At 39.8% G+C, this 15,794-nt stretch overlaps 2 protein-coding genes across 2 annotated transcripts; one reads left to right on the top strand and one right to left on the bottom strand.

The window, feature by feature from the left end:
- Positions 1-6,916: 6,916 nt before the first annotated feature.
- On the top strand, positions 6,917-11,032 carry prlhr2b (prolactin releasing hormone receptor 2b). Its single transcript, XM_046375218.1, has 3 exons — positions 6,917-7,481; positions 8,590-9,302; positions 10,515-11,032. The coding sequence occupies exons 1-2, from the start codon at positions 7,054-7,056 to the stop codon at positions 9,221-9,223; spliced, it is 1,062 nt and encodes a 353-aa protein (XP_046231174.1). The 5' UTR covers positions 6,917-7,053; the 3' UTR covers positions 9,224-9,302; positions 10,515-11,032.
- A 155-nt stretch (positions 11,033-11,187) lies between these two features.
- brf2 (BRF2 RNA polymerase III transcription initiation factor subunit) lies at positions 11,188-15,637 on the bottom strand. Its single transcript, XM_046375217.1, has 4 exons — positions 15,242-15,637; positions 14,129-14,188; positions 13,680-14,001; positions 11,188-12,867 (listed from the first exon to the last, which is right to left on the bottom strand). Exons 1-4 carry the CDS (start codon positions 15,387-15,389, stop codon positions 12,030-12,032), a joined length of 1,368 nt encoding a protein of 455 aa, XP_046231173.1. The 5' UTR covers positions 15,390-15,637; the 3' UTR covers positions 11,188-12,029.
- Between the last annotated feature and the right edge of the window lie 157 nt (positions 15,638-15,794).

Below are 15,794 nucleotides of genomic sequence, written 5' to 3'. Positions count from 1 at the left end.
TCAGCTTGCACAAACGTCCTCTTAGACTTAAGAATGAACTGATTAGATTTTAGTGGTCACAAAACACTTTTTTAAAAACCATCAATCACGAATTATAGACTCTCTAATAGTCTAATGGGAAGTGGTGACATTTTGTATTCAAAAGATCAAACGTCAGTTTCACTGTGACATTAAGATGTTTACTTTGGCTTATTCAACTCATGGACAGAACACATTATGACCATATTTAACATTTGGTCAGATATTTGAGACACTTTAGTCCACCGCAAGCTCATTGGCTTGGCTGATATGAGCTTCAGGTGATTATCATTGCACCACGTGGAGAAGCATTATATCAGTGCTCTGTAAAGATTATACATTCATGACTCGACATGAATGTACCCTGCAACTTGATTGGTTGATGGAAGGACACAACTGTGAGGCAGTAATTCTAGTTGATTTGTGGTGATGCATTTTTTCCATCTGTGTCCATACAGGCAGCAACTGTAGTCTCTGTCTTGTTGATTTTAAATATTTGACATCATAATCAGAGAAAAGTATCAGCATGTGATTGAAACAAAATGTTTCCACACAGTTTTTTAAACTTTAAAAAAAACCTTTATTGTGTTCAGTACAAATTCCTTATAAAAACCCCTTAATTTTATTTGAATTCATGGAGTCTATTTATTAGACACAAAGAGGATTTGCACAATAAACACAATCTACTGAAAGTAAACACTTGTTTACAGCCAAGATTATTAGAGCGTTTTACTTTATACATCCACGCACTCACTTTTGATTAAAAAAAATATGTTACTTTGTGAGGTTTGGGACGTGCAGAAAATCTGCGATGAATGCTGAAAAGCCCTGGCAGACGTAATAAATTAGTGAGATAAACTGGGTACAGCAAACAAGAACAACAACCCAAGGTCATGCAGGGAGGCAGTTTGTCCTTTTCCACTTTCTCAACTTTGTGAATATGATTGAATAACTGAAAGAACACAGAATTGGAAAATATCACCATAGCAGCAGACAACAAAACCCCATCCTTACTGTGCACTCAACAATCTGGCTGCAGATAAACGTAGGTGGTAAGCTGTGGTATGATCATTAACATCATGAAAATAAAGAAGACCGCAGTTCTTCGGCATGAAACCAAAGGGATGCAACTGTTGCTTCGACTGTGGTAAAGCGTCAGTGTTGCTGAGGTCGGAACCGAAATGTGGAAATGTGAAGCAGAGATGTGAAGCAGAAATGACAAAGTCCAGGGTTAAAGTATGAAACGATAACACTAAACAGAAAACTGAAAACAGCAGAAGAACCAATGGAAAAAAATTCAAGGCCGGAAAACTCTATTTTTTAATAAATGCACTGACTGCTGCCAGATGCAAACAGGCATTGACCTTCAACAATCACAGTGAGGTGCATCTACAGTAAATTCATGATGTCTGACCTGTGTAAACTTTTCTTCTGAATTAGAGCAACAGGACAAAGAAATGTGGTATTTTGGGATGTAAAAAGTTTTCTTTCAGAAGAAACTGCTAACTAAGTCCTTCCTGTAGTGTCCATCGAACACCCGTAAGTTAGGTGCTGGAGCAATGAAGAGCTGCTGCTGACCTGAGAGTTTTACTTAACAGAATGATGGTGTGCGACTTGTTCAACTGCAGACATCATGACTTGTAGGCAAAGCTCAAGTATTAATAATTACCTTAAGATGATCAGATCAGTGTAACTACATGTTAGCAGGAATAAAATTATAGCCATGTATGATATCACTGTTGAATTTTACTAATTAAATGGCATTGGATATTCTCGGTTGATTCAGCATGCTTGGTACCTGCCAGCCATTCCTGGCATTGAATGATGAATGAAGACCCTGTGAAATAAACCCATTTTAGCACAATAAGAAGAACTGACACAATAAAATATTAACCTTCATAAATCCCAGGGGTTGATGTGAATCTAGTACTGCATAGTTGCTACAAGACTGTGTTATAGCATGGCAATAAAAGGAGGTTTTTACTTTTTGATCCCGAAAAATAAATTATGGCTTCATATGTAAAATCTGTGGAGTGCACCTTTAATACTGATGGCACTTGTTTCAACAAGACATCACCAGAGGAAAATTAAAAAATATTTTTTTCCCTTTTCTTTTTTTCTTTTTCTGAGACTTTAGTGGAACCAATCCTTTAAAAGAGCCTTTTCTGCCCTGTGATTTCAGCCTTTCCCATATCGGTGTTCTTGGATCCAACTCTTCAACAAGTCAGCAGCCACATCATCAGTGTGTGATGTAGAGATTTGACCTTATATGGCAGAGTCAGATTTGTCTACATGTAACGTGGGAAGAGCTTGCCAGTCTCTTGAGTCAGACGAGGGTGTGATTCTAAGGGGCTACAGCACAGTTTGTACTGGACGGGATTTGCTCAACCTGAACAGAGCATCAAGACTCGATGTTGACGAAATGTTCCTGAGGGATCAAAGCTCCCTCAGTGGATCATCATAAAAAAAAATAAATCTGCTTCGGTGCAGAGCTCAAACAGCTGTCTCTGGTGTCTCTGGTGCTCAGATATGTGTTCATTAGCAATGCTTTATACTTGCTGTTACTGTGAACTGCCAACCTGCTATTAGCTGTCACAAAGTGGCAGCAATCACCGCAGAGTACATGGAAAGGTGAGTTGTGGTTGCCTTTCCTCAAAGCGTAGTATATTTTCTATTGTTAAAACTGAAATTTCTGTGGAAATTATATTACAGCAGGATAAATATTATGATCAGAGCATACTTAAATCTGCAACAAGCTTAGTTGCAAAACTGTGGTTGTGAAGGAATACCACTTGTGGTGTTTCACTCAAGTCATGCGTCATTTTTCACATACCGCAGATGATTAGCATTAGCAGAATTAGCATATGTCAGTACTTTCTTTGCACAGAGAAATCTGCATATCTTGTTTTTCCTCCATAAGTCGAGAATGCAGTGGACAGGTGGTAATCAAAATTCTGTAAGACCCACCAGGCAATGTAAAAAAAAAAAAAAGCAAATCCTGCATAAATGTTCCTGGGCACTTACAGATAACATTCAGTCGTGCTCTCACTACTGAATGACATGTTCCTTTTTTATACACCCTTTTTCAATTGGTTTTGGGCCACCTAATGTAGTAAAATTTTCTGGGCCATTGATTTTATATAGACTTTTATGCTTAGCAGCTCCTCTAAACCTGTAGTTGAGGAGAAAGCACACAGACACATCACACTTAGGTAGAATATACATATGTTATATATGTTATTCTTCAAATTCACCATATTTTTCATTTATATTCCCTCTGGCCAGCAGTGTCCCATTTCTTTAAAAATTGATCCTTTCACTTGCTCAGTGCTCCGGTATGAAAGCTCAAGTTTAACTAAAGAGAGAAGTGCTCCTACAATACATCATGCTCATTTCAAGTCAACATTAAGATGATTACTGTTTGTTTGTTATTTTTAAGTCACAATTGCGTGACTTTTTTTTTAAATGACACTTCACCATAATGTAGCCTAGTGGGGCCATAGGAGCAGGTGGTCCATCTCCTTGACAACTGACCACTCTATATTTTTATTTTCAGGTTTTTTTCTTTCAGTACCCCCTCTTTGGCAGCTAACTCCATCTGGTTTTTGTATTTTATCATTACTTCAGCCTCAGGCACGCTTTTCTGGATGAAAGCATTGCACTGGCAGATAAACATGTTGTTTCCAGCCACGCTGTCCTCTAAACCTGTGATCATTTTTTGTCCATGGATAGATTTCTTCCGGCTCCTCGAGGAATAAATTGAGTCTTTTTCCGGTGTCTCGTGGATTTACAAAGGATGGCAGTGTTGTCATTATGTACATTTAATGTATACGAAACATGGATGTTTTCACAGTGTAGATATTGCCCTCTAGTATTTTCCATCCCATATTGATGCAGATTTTTATTTTGTGTGTTTTCACTCTGTTATCTTTTTTCTCACACAGTTGACAAGGTTTGCTGCTTTCACAAAGCCTCATTTATAATTGTCTTTTACCACTGAAGGCTACCAAAATGGGTCGCACTGTCTCCAGGGAAGCTTTTTTTTCGATGGTGGCTCCTTTTGACATTTTGGTACAAATTTTCATCTTGAGAAACGACTGACCTCTGTTGTGCATGTTCTTATGTAAAGTGCCTGCCAATTAATAGGAAGTAGAAGGAATAACAGCCGAGACATAACTGCTGCCTGATGTCCATCATTCATTCTCCGTCTGCAATGAAAAGGTCATTTTGTTATTATTTTCAGCAAGAGAAATTACATGTCTCAGCCTTACTCTGCCATTTGGAACTGAACAACACATAACAGTGAATCACAGTGCACTTGTAAACCTTTTATCAATGGCGAGTTTGTGGACAATGGAATTACTGTGAGCACTCAGATGGGAGTTTAGGACACCAAATGGAGATATTTCCAAGAAAATGTATTTTTAAAACCTAGAAGCTCTTCGTGTTCTCCTTCACTCGCAATTTTAGTTTTGCTGGGGACAAGGTTTAATCATCAAGTTATTACAAAGGCTGCAAGCAAAATTTTAATTCCCAAAATGACTCTGTGCACGATGAACTCACCATCCTTGAGCTTAGGAACAATGCATGAAAAATTTAAATTAATTAACTAGAAACATCTAAATACAAATGGCAACAACTCATAGTTATTAAATCATTTGCAGATAGTTTTAGGTCAATTTCCAGAAATATGTTTACTTGTTTCAAAACCCTGCAGTCAGCGCCATCCATAATAATGCACGATTTCTGAGTGTTCAATCAAAAGGCAATTGGCAATGCATCATTGACAGTCCTGCACATCTGTGAACAGATCAATAATTACAGAAGCTGTCACTATCCTTAAATCTAATTTATCAGCTCAAGATCAAACGTCATCGTCAAGTCCAACATAGACATAAATCTTGTTGGAGTCTCTGCCATCTTATTGGTTTACTGTCATTTCCACATGCATCTCCCTCCCTGTGTCTCCTCTCTATGCCCCCCCTCCACCCCTCTTCGCTCTCTTTCTAAAACTGCAGCAGCTTCAGCTCATTCGCTGTGGAGAAGCGCACAAAGAGAGTCCTCTCTTCATACTCACTCAACTCATCTTTACACAGAGAGAAACACCAACACAGGTCAGTTACTGGGTCATTTTTGATTGTATGTTTGTTCATTTCTTTTGTTTGCATGCCTCAGGTCATAGGTAGTAGGAACATCTTTCCTACAAGACAAAACAAAATAAATGAACAGAGTAAAACCGAAATATAAGCACAGGTAGAGTAATAAAGTAGTGGATATATTTTAATAGATGCAATATCATGCGCACTATCCTCCTTCAAATGTCATTGTGTAAGAATTTCACGTCATGTGTCATGCTGTTAATGAACTGATGATAATTTCCAATTTGCATGTAATGCAGACCAGATTTATTTGCACACGAAAGCTTTGCATATCTATTTCTAAAATGCCAATTTTTAGAAGTAGACAAATTAATGGGCAAAGTGTTGATATGAGCAGGAGCCCTCTTATGTAAGACTTCTTGACATTGTAATTCAGAGGCCTATAGCTAGACTTCTAGGGTGGGAGATAAAAGCTTTATATATGGTATTCAAATGAGCGAGAATGGTACAGAATCTGTGAATGTGAACAAATCTCTCCCAAAAGAATAAAAACAAGCAATATAGAAGAAAGTACTTTCTTTTCGTGCCATAACATCCAAGTCGACGAGTCCTTTGGTCTGAGCACATATCGTATGTGTAGTTTCAGCTTTAAAATGAAAGTACTTCTTTGACTTATGAAGGTGAATATTTGAGCATTTCATTTATGCAGATTGGATACTTTGAACCAATAGAACTGTTCCACTGATAAACAACAGCGGTCAGACTGCAAAATGAGCTCATCAAATGAGCTTTATCAAAAAGATTACATTCTCAACATGTAAGTCTAAGCCCTTCCATTGCATCCTACTGACTGTAGTGGAAATGAATTTCATATGGAAAAAGGTCTCATGATCACCCTAAGTCACACTAATTAAAAGCTATCTGTGTGTGTGTGTGTGTGTGTGTGTGGTCTCTAACAGAAACCTGACAGCAACACGAGACCTGCAGAAAGGTAGTCACTGCAGATGCTGCAGTTGCAAATTATGCTGTTGTGAGGTGAAAATGTCTATAAAATTTGCATGAAATTTTGTCCAAAACATAAAAAAGCCACTTTAGCAAAGAGGAAGTGCAGTCAAGTACCTCACAATGTTGGCACTGAAAAACCAGTTCAAGCTGCGGCCGTAAAAAATTGACCATCAAGATAAAACCTCACAAAAATAATTTAAAACAATGCTCAAATTGTCAAAGTTATGGGGTTCCTAAGAGTTTGCTTCTGCATGAGTATCATGTTGTAAAGTGTTTTAGTTGTTTTGTCCAAAGCTTGTAGCTGTCAAGCGTGCTAATTGTCACACATTCAACAGATATATGTAAATACATTTGACTGATTAAAAAGGAAATCCTGAGGACACTTAATCATCTTTTATTTCAGATTACCCTTACGTGCTAAACATTTTATTTGTTCTTTATTGTTGTAGAAAATCAAAAGCAAAGTCACGCTCCAGATGTGGGATCAAGTGGAATATTGTGTTACGATATAACCTTTTCTCTGTAGGCTAATTCATTATTCTCTAAGAAATTATGGCACGCACAATACTGTGCTGCCCATCTTACCTGATCTCATTTGAAAGCCTTCATGGCTGTAAACCTTTTAATAATGTGCTCCTGGCCTCATACGAGAGAGAGAGAGAGAGAGAGAGAGAGAGAGAGAGAGAGAGAGAGAGAGAGAGAGAGAGAGAAAAAATGTTTTGGTAAAAGCATTCAGTAATGGCCATCCATTTTTTTAAATGTCATGACCTGTTTTCATCTGAATGCTGTTAAAATTTTGCATGGATGGAATGCACTAATTTGATTAACACTTGGCCTTTTGAAAAGCCATTAATTTTCTTTCATAACAACTGCAGACCTGTGTTATTGTATTTTGGACAGTGCAGGCACTGACAGATCTGACTTTGCAGCCATGGAGGGTAATCACAGTGGCTTGGCTGGCATCACGCAGGCAGATGAACACATTTATGAGGTTGCGGTGCAGAGCAACTCCACCAACCACACCTCCCAGTTTGCAGATGTGGCCCTGCTGCAGACGTTCAAGCCTCTGATCATCCCCTGTTATGTGCTTGTTGTGGCGGTGGGCGTCTTTGGAAATTACCTGCTCCTCTATGTGATCTGCCGAACCCGCAAGATGCACAATGTCACCAACTTCTTCATCGGAAACCTGGCCTTCTCTGACATGCTCATGTGTGTGACCTGCGTCCCTTTCACTCTCGCCTACGCCTTCAACCCACGTGGATGGGTTTTTGGCCGCTCCATGTGCTATCTGGTGTTTCTCATCCAACCAGTCACAGTCTATGTTTCAGTCTTCACACTCACTGCCATCGCTGTGGACAGGTGGGTGGATCTCTCTTCACTCCAGGAATTATTCCACTCAGCTCTCAAGTGACATTTTGAATTCTTGTTTTAAGTTTTTAAAGACCAAATAACAAAAGGTAAATTCCTTTTACATTCATTTTACACACCTTTCCAAGTCAGAAATTAGATTCGGTCATAGCCTGTCAAGATATTTCATTTATACTCATTCAGAAAATATGACGATGTGCAGACAGATTGAGTGCTTACTTAATTTTAGCAGCTTTAACAATAAGGAATCACTAGCGATGCTTAATAAATTCATGACTAATGGTCCAGTGAATTCCTCTGGCTTTGTATTCATCAGTGATTAGTTTCTTATTAGCTCATGTGATAGATGATAACTTAAATAAAAGTCATAAATTAACTGACAACACTTATATCTGCATGAGCCAAACTCTCATTTAATTATCATGAACTGGCAAGCTTGTAAATCCATTAGTTAACAAAAACCAACAGCAAAATTGCAGCAGTATGTACCTGATGGTATTGGTCCAAGTCTTTCAGCTTTATACTTCATGCACAGGAGGAACAGTCAGGGCATGTGCAGCAACAGACAGTCCACGACTCGGCTCTACAGCAAAGCATCTGCCTGCAGTCTTGCTTTCACAGAGCCGATTTTAGAGCAGAGGATGTCACATGAGGAGCAGCTGTAGACTCATTTTGCCTTTGCTTTGCTCCGCTGTTGTTGTATTATGTACACCTCTTTTCAAAGTTTAAAACTGAAAATGATTTCCCTCTTTTTCTTGTACAGATCAAACTGTCTGCTTTCTCCTATAATTGTATGGCTGTCTTGATATAAAGCACTTTGCACTGCATAGAAAATAATTAAAGGTGCTATTTAAATCAAAGTCATTTTTTTTCTCGACTATTATACTGTTTTCTTTTGAGATGTCGCACACTAACTAGTTTAAAGCCAGTGGACATTTTTTTTTACATCATCACAGAAGCTAAAAGTGACTCTGCTGCAGGACCTAATGATAAATCATGCATTAATTCATACATTGGATCATGGTTAGTCCTGCGTTAATTAAACATAAGCGTTACACCCTTACTAGAAAAAAAACCTCCTGCTCTTTCTTTATTGCAGATATTATGCGACAGTTCATCCCCTGAAGAAGCGCACCACCGTGGCCACCTGTGCCTCCGTTCTCACTGGCATCTGGCTGCTGTCCTGTGGGCTTGTAGCTCCAGCAGTCACCCACACTTACCACGTAGAGTTCAAAGACGAAGGCTTCACCATATGTGAGGAATTTTGGTTGGGTCAAGAGAAAGAAAGACGTGCCTATGCATACAGCACCTTGCTGGTCACGTATGTCCTGCCACTGTCTGCTGTCTTTGTCTCTTATCTCTGTATTACTGTCAAACTGAGAAACTGTGTCGCACCAGGACACAGGACCCAAGACCAGACAGGCGCTCAACAAGCTCGCAAGAGAAAGATCTTTCGCCTGGTTGCGCTCTTGGTGTCTGCCTTTGCAGCATGTTGGCTTCCCATTCATGTATTCAATGTGCTGCGAGACATAGACATTCACCTCATTAACAAGCGCTACTTTTTACTCATCCAACTGCTGTGCCACCTGTGCGCCATGAGCTCGTCTTGTTGCAACCCCTTCCTTTACGCGTGGCTACACGACCGCTTCCGCGCCGAGTTACGGAAGATGTTCAAGTGCCATCGTCGCATTGGAGTGCCTGCCAATCACTGCGCTGCCAGTGTGGTCTTGTAATTGCCTGGTGGAGAAAAGACTTTGTCTTTATTTTTCATGTGCTCTACTGATTCATCTTGAGTAAAAAGTCCATTTAAAGGTAATCTCCACATTACAATGTGAGCTATAAAATGAGAAAAAACAGAAACTTTGGTCTTGATGAAAGCAACCGGAAGGTGAGTTCATGCTGGAGTATTTATCCTCTGTGAACCTTGAATATCCATTAATTATAATGGAATATAGTCATTAAATATCTCGTGTAAAAAGTTGGTAATTGGAGGTCGTCACTAGCGTTAAGCTCAAAGAGATCAGTGGGTCACTAGTAACACTATGACTTATCCTCTGGGGAACATGCAAATTAGGCCATTTGGGCATGAATCAAATCTAAAGACAGCTGAGAAACACCACTGGAATCATCCTTTGAAAACTATAAATATCTATACCAAAGTCCAGTAGCTGTGTGAATATATTTCACTGGAATAAAGTGCTGGATGGCCAGATGGATAGACTGACCAGCACTGCTACTGAAGCAAGGACAACCAGCCTCGATTAAAAGATGCTTAGGTCAAAGTTGACTCTTTGTAGCTTATTCAGCCAATAAAAATGAATTATTGTGTATCTTAATCTTTAACGTAGTTTATTGTACATATGCTGTAAATCCACCCTGTCTGAAATTATGAAAATTAATGTTCTAACCTTTGTGATGAGGGGATAATGAACATGTGAGTGAAACGAGAGGAACCCTTAAGGGTGTCGCTTTTCCTTTAACAAATGAATGAGGATAAAAATGCACATGAAATGAGGAAATGCTATGAGCTGTGCATGATGACCAAATTACATGTATATTGGATATGAACAGATAATGAGACTGTCAGTTTAAACTGTATTCGAAAATGGCCTGTGGATGTGATTGTTTTCACCAGGTCACTGATGACAGAACTAATTCTCATGTGGTACTCCTTCTTGGAGCTCCGTGGAATAAATGAAATTTATGAACTTGCTCCCCTGGGCTTAAATTTTCTACTTGATGAATATGCACCTGAACATGTTATTTATCAAATTATAGAACTGTGTGTTGGCTGTAAAACTGAAACCATTGCAGTGTACTGGTTGGTTCTGTGGTGTTTTCTGTGTTCTCTAGTTTGTTTCTATTGCTTCTTGATATTTTGCTCAAAATGCATAAGACTGATTTAAATGGCATAAATTAATCAAGCTTACTCCGGTTCACTGAATAACAGAACAGGTTGTCTGTTTGTTTTCCCTGTCTTCATACGGTTTTACTTACTCCGCGTGATTTATCGCCTTCCTGCAGGCACACGGGACAGATTTATTTCTGCAGCAGGGACAACTCAACAACAAGTTTGACTGTGACTGTCATTGAAGTGATGAAACCTCACATCCTCCACCATGCTCTGGATGTAAAACACGTGCCTTCATTTTTGCTCTTGTCCCATCATTATTTTCTCGTACTCAGTGACTGAATGGTTTTGGCGCACACTGTGTATGGTGTCTGTCCTTTTTATTAATACCAAGCTAGTTGTAAATGTTGCATATGATTTTTGGTGAAAAACTTTTATTATTTGATCTGTAGCCTGTACTAACAGTAACTCTGTGGAAAATTGTGAATAAAAATGCAGAAATTGAATGACCTCTGTGCTTCAGATCGATGTAAGTGCATGATGGCAGGACTTGGAATAATATTATGTCCAATTTGGTGAGAGTGCAGTTACACCACTGAATTCACTAATTAAATAACTGGGAAGACAGTGTTGTCTGCATATTAACTGGATCTGTTGAATACATTAAAACAATGTGAGAATTTATAGATCTCCCCGGTCATTTGAGCACGCTTGTTGCTTGCAGAGTCTTAAACCTCCTTCAGGTGACCGCTGTAAATTCATGTTACCCTGTGAAATAAGACTGTTACCGTTTCTGTTCATCACATTTGAATTTTTGATCAAATTGTGAGTACAATGCAGCAGAACCTCGGTTGAGTTAATATTTCATTTTATTTAGGTATGAACATTCTGTTCACTGCTGAGTTCTACACTGTACAATTTGTGCACTGCAGTGGGTAACACTGAATTATTATCTATCATGCTTGATCATATTCTAAAGAAGCTCAGCACACTCAGAAATGAAATAAAATATTAAACTTTCTTGAGGGTTGAAGTCAGTCTTGCACTGTCGTTGCTCTGCTCTTTAAAAAAATCTTACAATTCTATCATGTACTGTAGAAATGAAAAGACGTTTCTTACTCTGAAATATTCAATAGTACAATCACGCAGTCATGCATATTGTTCCGCCTGTCATGCTTGTATTTTCAGTGAATTTAGAAATGAGAAGTAATACCATATACTTTATTTTTTTAGGTTTTATGAAACCACTCACTGTGTTGATATTCAATCAACACAATGAAGCCCTCATTGGAGGCTTGGTCTAATAGACCTTCATTTCATTTTGATTTGTCACAGATGACATTAAAAATGGATGCATTCTATTCAAGTGTCCCACGGAGCAACACTGAGCCAGGATGAACAATACCATTCATACAATGAAAACAACTGCGATTTCCTTCCTGTACAAGTCTTCCATGGAAAACACACAGAAGACGTGTCTTGTGTGTGCAATCACGTTAATTTATTCTTTCCTTTTTCCTGATGTTTAACCATCTCAACAGAGCTTTATTTGCAAACAACCAAAACAAAACACCCTGCATCCTTATTAAATTAGGCCTAAAACAGAAACTGCATTTAAGTTTAAATATTTGCTTATGCTTACATAACCTACAACAAAATATATATCAGTGGTCTCTATAAACAGCTGGCTATGACTTCTCACTCTCGGATAAGGACAAAATCTTCTGCGCCAGAGCAAAATCTCGCGCTTCTCGAGGGGTGCGAATGTACGAGTCAATTTCACTGTCAGAGATTTCCTCTTCACCAGTCACATCCTTGAGCTCAGGCTGCTCCACCCTCCTTTTCTTAGCATGAATCACACACGGGGGAGCAAACAGCACCCTCTTCCCCCAGCCTGGTGCTGGATCTTGGCTCTCCTCAGCGTCACTGCGCAGCTCAGGTACTGCGCATGGATCGTCATTTCCATCTCCTGTTCGCTGGGCCTGTTCAGTATTCGGTTCACATCGTTCTACAGAGGATTCATTTGGACTCTGCTCTACAAACTCAGAGATGTTGGAGAGAGCGGTCTCCTCATTTGGAGAATCTTTAAAGCTGGCCTGACACTCTGCCAGCACAGCATCCTCATGCGTTCGCAGAGCCCTTCTGAGCAGGGCATACCTATATTTTAGAATATCCTCCACCTGGTGAACAACATTATCCGGTGTCACCGTTTCCCTGAGCCAGGGTATCTCCTTACCCAGCTTACACAGCACCTCCTTTATCTCAGTGATTCTCTTCAAAGCAGGCTTGTGCTTATTGACTTTGGCAATCTGGCAGAATTTGTCCAGGGAGAATTTCAAGCGGTGCTTGTTGGGCCTCAAGGACTGCCATGCTAAATAGATAGCCGCCATCATGATAGGGATGGGCTTCCGGCCAGTCACAATCCAGGTATCTGCTGCCAGCTCCACCAGGGCCACGGCACGTTTCGTCAAGTCCTTGGAGTCCTCAGCCAATTCTTCAGGAACATGAAGTGAGCTGATTTTGTACCTGACAGAAAGAAAAACATTCTTAGCAACCATAGGCCCAATATGAAAAACTTATCAGAGACATGCTCAGAGGCTAAAACACCTCTTCTGTATGATTAAGAGCCCTGTTGGTTTTCTATTCTGCCTGCTTTTCAGATAGATACAACTCAGAGATTAGTTCTTTTAAAAAACAAAACAAAAAAAACAAACAAATACGAACCAACCTTCGAACATTTGTAAATAAAAGCTACATTACTGAGCCTAAGGGACTCAGGAGTAATTTATAGCAGGCCTGGGTCAGTAAAATAAGTCATGATGTTATGAAAAAAAGGCTGAGATGTTAACACTCGCAGTGAACAGACAGCCATGTGTGTGAGATTTAACCAACAAGCAAATAATCTCATTAAAAAAAAAAAAAAAAAGTAGTTACATGATGTATAAGTCAATAACCAGATGTGTTTTGAAGCAGCATCTCGTGTCCAGAAGGGACTTGGTTTTATCCAGACAGCTGAAACATCAGTCATGACATCAGAACATCATTAAACCTCAGTGGGCTTTATGTAAATGATGTGAAAAGCAGACAGAATTTGTGCTCTAGTCTGCTCTGCATGATGTTACAGCTCTGGAGTTTGTAAATGAGTTAGTCCCATTCACACAGAGTAACGTGAGCATTCGACAGTCACATAACCCTTTGTGGGACTGTCTCTGCAATGGGGAAGCAGATGTGCAGTGTATTATGACTCTTCAGTTTAACCATCACATTGCCGACAAGGGGGGTCTAGTGCGGCATTTTCCTCTCAAACACAAACGCTCAGACTATTGTTCTTCACTTACTCTTGACCGTGTGCCTCCATGACATCAGTGACGTTGATGATAGGTGCCTCAATGTTGAGAATCTTGATCATCTCTTGATAAACCACTCCCACCACCATAGGGTCTGCATCCAGCAGGGAGCTGATGGTTCCCATGGTGACTGGCCAATTGAGCAGCCTGCAACTTACAAGAACACAGCATCCAGCAAGAACTTCTTTCTTCTGGAGGCTCACTTTGATGAAACTCTCATGCTGATAGGCCTGCCTAAAATATGTCTCAGAGAGATCTTCAGTCTCTTTGTTGACCCTGAGAATCCGACAAATGGCCTTCACACGTTGCACACCTGCAAAGATATAACAAACCTATAAGAGCATGTGCATGTGAGAACAGCTGGATCAACTATATATAGACGAGCTACTATGTAATATTAATTTAGCGAGCAAAAGCTCCCCTTGGAGAGAACATCTCACCTTTTACCAGGTTTGTGCATGGCTTTTTGGCCACGGCTGTGGTTCGGCTGTAACTGACTTCTGCAAGAAACACACAGAGGCAAGACAACGACAAACTATAATGAAAAATATAACTTGCCAGAGTGTTATGATTAGCAGAGACACCAACAGAGCTTGTGCACAAACAACCATGCTATTTACCAATATAGAAACACACTGGATGACGGTAAACCATGTGTAAAAAAGATTATAAGTACACTGATTTGACCTGGCCAGCTAGGGAGTGTTGTCACTTACTATATAATGACCAGCCATGTGTTTCTTCACATTCATAGTCGCTGTAAAGCTACTCACTTCAACCATAAAAACACTACCGGTCATCCAATCCACTTCACACAAACAGCACAGATCATTATTATTTCATTCAATGGAGCAGCAGACAAATTAGTGCTACGCCCAAGACAGAGCTGAGTTTTGGTGTTTCCTCTCTAACCTTCTGACCCAGAGCCGGACTGCTCACCAGGCAAAGTGGGCCCCAAACCCTCAGGGATACTGAAGGTCCCATATTCACCATGTGACCAAAAGGTGATGGTGGCACTAATGATGGTTTTGGTGGGGTTTTTTTTATGACAAATATTCATACAACAACTTGTATCACCCATCTTTGAAAACCATAGAATTATGATCTGATTCTTAGTTAACTTTTGAGAATACTATAATCTGAATAACACCTTAAATTGGACTAAGTGTTCCCCAGTAAAGCTGACAAGTCACAAGATACTGCAGTACAGAAATGCTAAACTCAGAAAAAGTGTCTCCATTATACAGTCTAATCTGTCCACCAGAGAGCACTGGCACGTTGTTTTCTTAACTGTAAAACGTCATATTTAGTTTGCATCTTGGTCACAATTGCAAAAAATAAATCCAGAAGTTAAAATAATCGGTTTTAAATTTTGAGGTTCGTCTTATACTTCAGTCTTTTGCGGTTACACGCGTTTAATTTAACGGGTTTGGGTCTGAAAGTGGCTAAAAATCTCTTTGCAAAGAGTATCTCGAGGTGAGTGAGAGCACATTTTAGCATCTCTTTAATAATATCTGGAGGAGACAGGCAGACGGTAAGGTCGCTGTTCGTACCTGAACCTCCGACTGGTTCATGGGCCAGCACACCCTCGGACACCACTGAGCCGCAGTCCACGCACACCAGCTGGGCCTGAGAGTACAAATCGTCTTCTACGATGTTTGAGGAGCCGCAGCCAGGGCAGCTCAAACCCACACGAGACATCGTCCAAATACACCGAAACAAGCAACATTAACACTATAATGCAGGTGTCACATCCATGTAAACACCTGCAACACAAACTGTATGAACTGTACACATCTCTTGAACGACCAATGAGCAGTGGCTAGTCAGTGTGATGGGGCGGGTAAAATATGTCCGGCCAGATACAACGTTCGGTATGACGATGGTTCCGCTTTGTTCTATCAGTAAATAGTACGCCTGAAACAACGGAGCGTGGCTGTTCGAAACTTAAGTCTTTTCTGGACAGTCCTACTTTTCTTTTTCAAGAGATGAGACCTTAGAAACAAAGGAGGCTCTCCGTTGATAATGATTTTAATTGTTAAAAAGTGAAATACGAATAGTTGTAGTAGATTTGGAGGAAAATACAGGGAACCCAAATACACATAA

This window comes from Scatophagus argus, chromosome 20 (genome assembly GCF_020382885.2).
Source record: "Scatophagus argus isolate fScaArg1 chromosome 20, fScaArg1.pri, whole genome shotgun sequence".
Taxonomy (NCBI): Eukaryota; Metazoa; Chordata; class Actinopteri; family Scatophagidae; genus Scatophagus; species Scatophagus argus.
The sequence above is the reverse complement of the archived record's forward strand: the minus strand, read 5'-3'. Positions and strand labels throughout refer to the sequence as shown.

Coding starts and splice junctions, on each gene's coding strand:
- brf2 (XM_046375217.1), bottom strand. CDS start 15,389: ATGTCTCGTGTGGGTTTGAGCTGCCCTGGCTGCGGCTCCTCAAACATC. Junction 14,189..15,241: donor TGAACCAGTCGGAGGTTCAG/GTACGAACAGCG, acceptor TGTTTCTTGCAG/AAGTCAGTTACAGCCGAACC. Junction 14,002..14,128: donor ATGCACAAACCTGGTAAAAG/GTGAGATGTTCT, acceptor ATATCTTTGCAG/GTGTGCAACGTGTGAAGGCC.
- prlhr2b (XM_046375218.1), top strand. CDS start 7,054: ATGGAGGGTAATCACAGTGGCTTGGCTGGCATCACGCAGGCAGATGAA. Junction 7,482..8,589: donor ACTGCCATCGCTGTGGACAG/GTGGGTGGATCT, acceptor TCTTTATTGCAG/ATATTATGCGACAGTTCATC.